Genomic DNA, 6,850 nt, shown 5'->3' with positions numbered 1-6,850 from the left:
AGATGGTGCTATGAGCCCCGGGGCGGGTCCGCAGCTCTGCCCCGCTCCCGGTACTTACACCCCCCTGAGCCAAAATGGCACATTTGATCCTCCGGTAACCTTGTCAGAGCTCTCCCGCTGACACAGGGAGGGGATGACAGCAGTGGCCCATTGATCAGCACGATGCAGCAGAGCACGGCGCAACAGCACAGATGATCAATGAAACAGGATGTGACAGTGGTGGGATGAGCTGATCTGTGCATCCCACCCAAACTCTGTTAACCCTTCCTTTTTTTTTACAGACAAGACCCAAACTGCACTTTACTGATGTAAATTAAGTTATTCTCATTGTTGATTAATCATTGCTCAAGATAAAAGAACCCAAAGTGATGCAACTAAAATCCAAAATTACAGATTTTGTAAAGTTATAACAACAAAGTTTAGATTTTTTACTTGATAAATGAAAAGCAATAACCAAAACAGGAAGTTATTAACAGCTGTGTTTACTTATCTACTGCACTATAATGCATTTTTAATTCCATTTCACTTAATTTAACAGCTATAGTTATGATTTAATGTAAGTATGATTATAGATTGAACCACCCAACAGCATAATAGCTAAAATAATACTAAAATAATCAAATATAAAGGTTTAAAGTACTTCTTTTTTGCCAAAATTCTGTTAATGCTGTAGTAATAATAATAAAATATATAATACTACACTGACAGTGGGGCATTCTGCTGCATACGTACATTTTGCAGACAATACCTTTTTATACATGTACTCAAGTAAAGGTGTTGATGCAGGGTTCATACTTATAAAAGTATATTTTGGTGTTGTTCTATAATTGCTACTTTTAATTAAGTTAAGGATTTGAATACTTTTTCCACTGCTGTAAATTCAGAGTAGGTGAGTAAGTATTAAACTAATATAAAAAGTAAGTAGTTTGAACTTCAGTGTAGTTAGAAAACTTGATTTTGCTTGTATGAACTAATAATTGACCATGCAGCACTGTGTTACGTAACAGCTCAGATATCTGTGAATTCAAGGAAGTGTAAAGGAAGAGGCGCACTGTGGGGCTTTTTTATAGGCTTATGTGTTTATTCTATTTATAAATTGAGCAATCAATTACAAATACTTTACACATAAAGGTCTACATAACTCACTAACTCAAGACTGCCCATTAAAAGCAGACAAGTAGGAAATACTACTGCTTTTATGTTTATTTGGATTCATCTCAAGTGTTTCTTCTAGCGGCCAAAAAAAAAAGTCAAGTAATAAAAGAGAAACATCAATAGCCCAAAAATGTTTTATTAAATTCATAATCACCACTATATGTAAAATGAACTTTTAATTCACTCTTATTGTAATTTAATAAACAATCTCTTAAATACTAGCCACGTTTAAACCATGTAGAAAGCTTATTTTTAATGCGGTTCGAGTCCTTTGGGTGCTGAGAGTGGCACAGATCTTGGGTCTCGTTCTCTCTGCGTGTCCACGATGTCACAGCCTACACAAATCATAAACCTACTGTATCTGCATGTTGTTGGTGTCGTGCTGCTGAGGCTGGCTAAAACCCAAGTGGTTCACGTCTCCAAAGAGGATGCATTGCACCTTTAACAACCGTTTTTCCCCACAAGAGGAAATGCCCTTTGTGAGTTTGCCAGGAGGTTTAAAAGAAAAAAAACAAAAACAAACGGTTGATGGAAGAAGAAGGAGAAAGAAAAACTAAGGGGATTCATCAGTTTGCTTCGTTCTTTGAGGCTTCGTCGAAGTTCTCCACGAGATCTGTAACGGAGAAAAAATAAAGTAGATCAGGGTTTTGTTCACAGCATTTTAAAAAAGTGACACTAAAAAGTGACGACTGATTATTCTTCATTTTTACAAACTATTTGAAAAACACTGATATATATCAAAATATCCAAAGTCCTTCTTTCTTGGCTGACCGTGTTAACGCTCCCAACTCGAGACTGTCCGCATAATTTAACCATTTTTTAACACTAAAATTTGATGAAGTTTATCATTTTTTGAAACTAACCTGATAAACTCTACCATGTTGATGTTTAAAAAGGAGGAAGTCTTAAATGACCAACATTACAAAAATCTTTACCTGGGACATCATCATCCTCTTCTTCAGCGATTTCCTCCTTGACTGCTTTCATGTCCATTGCTGCAAAATAGAAAATCAAAAGTTAAGCTGCAAAATGGATAAATTAATAGATTAAACAGATTTAGTGTGTGTGTGTGTGTGTGTGTGTGTGTGTGTGTGTGTTCCATTCAGTGCTTTTTGCATTGCTTGCATTTTCTTGACAACCCCCACCACCCAAATTTATGGCTTCATTCCCAAAATTTCTAAAGCTATAAATTCTACTTTCTTGTGCTTTTGCAAAAACTCACTTGATACAACTGAAAGCTCCATGACAGCTATTAAATGGTGAGGTGGTGGTCTTAAACTGTACTCAAGTGTAACTCCACTGTGTTATCAGTTTTTTTTAACATTACACGATTAGTTGTGTTGTCATGTGGAAAAAGCTGCTCCTATTTCTGTTGTTTGCTTCACTGAGTTTATTTTCATCTACACGCACATCGAGGCCCACCGCATCAAACTGAATCATCTCGATGCTTACACACACACACACAGACAGCGATGGACTAGAAGATGTCTACACCCCTCTGAACAATCAACCAGTCTCTTACATTCCTTTCACCGGCGTCCTTGCTGCTAAAAACCAGTTTCTCCCCTGTGTAACATTTACTGATTTAATCTCCACCACTGCTCCAGTGATTGTAAACAAACAAAACGCTGCTGAAAGAATCTGTCACACTAATCTGCTTAAGTACATAGAAATGTATGTGTAATGGTAAAGTAAATGTCAGTAAAAGCTTTAGTATACTCAAGTCAGAACTGCTTGTCAGGGAGTTTCAAAGCTTCAGAGACCTCTTCCCCCTCCTCACACACCTTGCTGATGTCAGAATCTATGTACGGCTATTTCTGTAACTGATCGAAACCAGTGAACTGACATTTAAATCAATGGCACACCCTGATTGGTCAGATCTCTTTTGTCAGTCTTACACAACCATTTCTGACACTTATGTTAAAAAAACCAAAGTGCAACAATATTAATATATGACGGTCAGTTATTTGCTCTGCCTTCAAATCGTGACTCATTAGAGGAACTTTTGATTTTATTATATAAACTAGTTCTGGTCGAGTGTACACCGACCCTTACATGCCAACAGGATAATGGTTCCCCACATGAAGTCCTGGAAGGTGACGCCGCCCTGCTGCTTCTGTTCTCTCCTCTTAAGTATTCATGAAATCTGCTGACGCGTGTTTTTTGCAAAGCAGATCGCTCAAACCTCAATGAATATTCCTTAGATTACATACACGGCTGCAGAGAGCCCTGACCTTGTGAGAGCGTGTCAGAGCGAGTGTGCATGTGTGTGTGTATGTGTGTGTGCATGCGCGCGTGTACACACATTGCCGTGGGAACTGCTCGGCCAGCTTGCGCAGGCTGCTGAGGCTGTCAGCCCCCAGCTGGCTCAGGATGCCTGGCAGCATCTCTGTCAGCTGCTTGGTCTCAGCGTGGCCCGTGATGGCGAAGGTGTTGGCAGACAGAGACGCCTGCACTTTGGGGTTGTTGAAGTGGATCACCGTCCCATCGTCTTTTATCATATTCACCTGAGAGAGAAAGAGAGAGAGAGAGACGGCAGTTGGATTTAGAGCCTCAACCGTTAGTCTGACACAAGATTACGAACTGTCAAGAGATTACGTCTGTGCCGTTTAATGTTTTAACACCTAAATTTGGTGTCTGTGTTAAAAGGTGATGAACTTGTTCACACAGAGATAAATTGGTGCAGAAGTAAACTGACATGGAAAACATAGCTGACCATCAATTTTAACAGCACAAAATGTAAGAAGCTTCTGAGCATAAAACAAAACATTCAAGTTGATTTTACTTAACACAAAAGATAACCTTCAATCAAATTTAACCCCTCAGATTGGATAAGAACAATTTCCCCAAAAAACTGCACCGAAAACAGTGTGTCCTAAAATTTAGATCTTTGTCAACTCAGCAGTAAACACATTAGCTATTTAAATAATTTACTTTAAAATAAAACAAGCTAATTTGAGCCTAAACATGAATAAATGAGACTAAATGAATTTTGAGTGAAAAGCTTTATCTGTTTGTTTGCTTTGATTTATCTGATGAACACTTTGTGGAAGCCACTTTGATAAAAGCACTTAAAATAAACCTGGTGATGATGTGACAGGAGAACACTTTAGTTTGTTATCTTTTCTTCATAACATGACAAAGTCAAAAACAGTGCAGCTACAGTACAACAGTGACTTTAGTTTTCCTTTGAGTCTTATCTGAGATGCCTCACCTCTTCAATCCCTGCAATGTTGTTCACAGCCAGTTTCTTCAGTGAGCCTTGGAGCTTCTTGTCATCAGCTGTTGCTGTTTTGTGAACAACCTTTTTCTTCCTGCGGGCCGTTCCCTGAAGAAAGAACAGGTGTACATGCCAAAGAAAGGATGAGATGACTGAATGGACCAAAATGTCAAACATTTTCATAATGATAGGTCAGAGACTTTTTAATCTATGGAGGACATTCTTTGAAAGGATGTTACAAGCATAAAACTAAACCTGGTTAACATAACAAATGGCCAAGAACTGTTTTTAAATGAGCACAGTTTATGTAATTCTCACAGTGCTTTTAAAGTCAGACACTCATCGACTACTCATTGCAGCTCTAACTACATGGTCAACATACTACATCATGCTCACCCCATAGTAACTATACTACTGGCACTAAACTGTGGACCAGTTTGTCTCTCGTTATTAGATCCTCTCCACAGCTGACATTTAAAAACATATTTCAATACTCATCAAGAAGACATGAATGTCATTGGTCACTCTATTTTTATATAACTTATTTTCACTCTCTATTATTATTATTTTTATCATTATTAGTTCTCTGTGCAAGGTTGTGTTTTAATGATTGAAATCTCATTTTCATGTATATTGTTCTAGATAATTAATCTTCATTATTATGTCCATGCTGTCATTTCATTGTATTTCTCAGTCTCTGTAACACACTTTATATCAGCCTTTGTTGTTTTTAAAGTGCTCTATAAATAAGTTGATTTAAGAGAGACACTGATGTAATCTGTAAAGAGGCACAGCCAGCTTTTCTCTAGACAAATGACGCCACCAAGTGTGCAGCCGAGGTAAAGACCTCACAACAAATGTGAACAAAGCCAAAGAGGCCACAGATGGAGGGCCCAATGCTCTCCTACTATAAAGGATATGCTGAGGTCAGGAGGAAAGACCTGGCAGATGCTGAATGCCATCACACTCCTTAAAACAAGCAGCAACTGAGCCGACGACAGGGCAAGGACAAAAGTGAGCAGCCTCTCTGAAAGTCCTGATGGAGGCTGCTGCTCAGTAGATTTAATTAAAGGTTTAATTTGTATATCTTGCATTAACATGTAAAATATCTGTATTAAGATAAGATATTCCTTTATTAGTCCCACAATGGGTAACTTTGCATTGTTCCAGGAGCAGTGGACAGCAATAGAATATAAGAGCAGCAATAAGAAAAGATAAACCATAAATAATAACTACAAAAACAATAAGAACAATAATAGTAAAAATATGTAATAAAAAAAATCGTGACATTATTTACAAGAGTAATATTGGTATTGAGTGGTAATATATCAGAGGTGATATTCTAATTGCACAGATTAAAGTAAAATAAATATATATGTATATTATATGAAAATTGCACACAATTATACTAACCTTTCCACCTATCCGGACCTGTGCCTGAAGTTTAGCGAGCTTCTCTTGATTCATAGTGTTCTGTGTGAGAGGAAAAACATTTTTGTTAACATGAATTTATCACCACATGGTTCATATAACGGGACAAGTTTTTTTTGTTGTTTTTTTAAGACAGCATGTGTTAGGCAATCAGACCTGCAATATCACTCATCTCCGCACATTAGCACTGAGCTAGCAGCATGCCAACACTGAAGCCACTCTGATAATATTGACCAAAAGACAACAGTTTTGACTAAAAGAGAAATATATTAATTACATGTATGTCTAATGTCACAGCAGCTATCTAGTAGTTATACTGTTATCTAGCGTCTGGAAGCTAATTGAGCTAATGTTAGCATAGCGTCTGGGAATAACGCGTTTTTTAAATTTTCATTTCCTGGCTTAGCAAACATCAGACGTCAATTAAAAACATAGAACAAATCGGCTTGAGTGTAATCCAGAGTTAGAAATATAAAGATGTTGTTTTTACCTTTGTTAAATAAAGTGACAGTCCGTTTAACTGTTCTTCTCGCCACTAATGAGGCTGACACACGGCTAACACCAGCTATTAAGTCAGCGGCAATTTAATGCTCACTTCCGACTCTGGTTTCAAACTAAAATCCTCAAAAATGACAATAAAGAAATGTTTTTTAATTTAAGTAATGAAAATATTACATATAAAAAGAGAAAATGAGCTCTGAAGTATTATATTGATAGGATTTTATACGCTTAATCCTCAATAAGTTATTTTTGATGCATTTTTATGGCTTCGGGCTTTTATTTTGGTGCAAACTTTCGGTTTGCGGCTCACGTCGTCTTGTCTAGCTTGACCGTTTCAAGCTGCAGACAGGAACACGAGGTTGTGTGGATGTGACGTCATATGTACCGCCCCCCTACAGGGGGAATTTAATCGCTGCTAAATATCACTTTAATCACTGTTAAATTACTGTTGAAATAAAATAAAATAAAATAAATTAATACTAACCCTAAAATAACATAAAATTAAATAAATAATTACTGAAAAAAATGAATACTTAATACAAA

General features: G+C 37.1%; 1 protein-coding gene across 2 annotated transcripts; it reads right to left on the bottom strand.

The window, feature by feature from the left end:
* Positions 1 to 1,273: 1,273 nt before the first annotated feature.
* On the bottom strand, positions 1,274 to 6,379 carry LOC128369191 (transcription factor BTF3 homolog 4-like). 2 transcript variants are annotated; one of them, XM_053330191.1, is made up of 6 exons: positions 6,297 to 6,379; positions 5,789 to 5,848; positions 4,370 to 4,483; positions 3,461 to 3,662; positions 2,091 to 2,150; positions 1,274 to 1,768 (listed from the first exon to the last, which is right to left on the bottom strand). In XM_053330191.1, exons 2-6 carry the CDS (start codon positions 5,840 to 5,842, stop codon positions 1,722 to 1,724), a joined length of 477 nt encoding a protein of 158 aa, XP_053186166.1. In that variant the 5' UTR covers positions 5,843 to 5,848; positions 6,297 to 6,379; the 3' UTR covers positions 1,274 to 1,721. The 2 variants fall into 2 exon arrangements, with proteins under 2 accessions (XP_053186166.1, XP_053186167.1); XM_053330192.1 differs by having other exon boundaries at positions 5,789 to 5,852; positions 6,297 to 6,373.
* Positions 6,380 to 6,850: the final 471 nt, after the last annotated feature.

The sequence above is a fragment of the Scomber japonicus genome, chromosome 12 (genome assembly GCF_027409825.1).
Source record: "Scomber japonicus isolate fScoJap1 chromosome 12, fScoJap1.pri, whole genome shotgun sequence".
In the NCBI taxonomy this organism is placed as follows: Eukaryota; Metazoa; Chordata; class Actinopteri; order Scombriformes; family Scombridae; genus Scomber; species Scomber japonicus.
The sequence above is the reverse complement of the archived record's forward strand: the minus strand, read 5'-3'. Positions and strand labels throughout refer to the sequence as shown.

What these genes read in the sequence shown, in the direction of transcription:
- LOC128369191 (XM_053330191.1), bottom strand. Translation starts at nt 5,842, where the DNA reads ATGAATCAAGAGAAGCTCGCTAAACTTCAGGCACAGGTCCGGATAGGT. An exon ending in ACATTGCAGGGATTGAAGAG is followed by an intron (nt 3,663 to 4,369) that starts GTGAGGCATCTC and finishes TTTCTCTCTCAG; the next exon opens with GTGAATATGATAAAAGACGA. An exon ending in AGAGGATGATGATGTCCCAG is followed by an intron (nt 1,769 to 2,090) that starts GTAAAGATTTTT and finishes TCTCCGTTACAG; the next exon opens with ATCTCGTGGAGAACTTCGAC.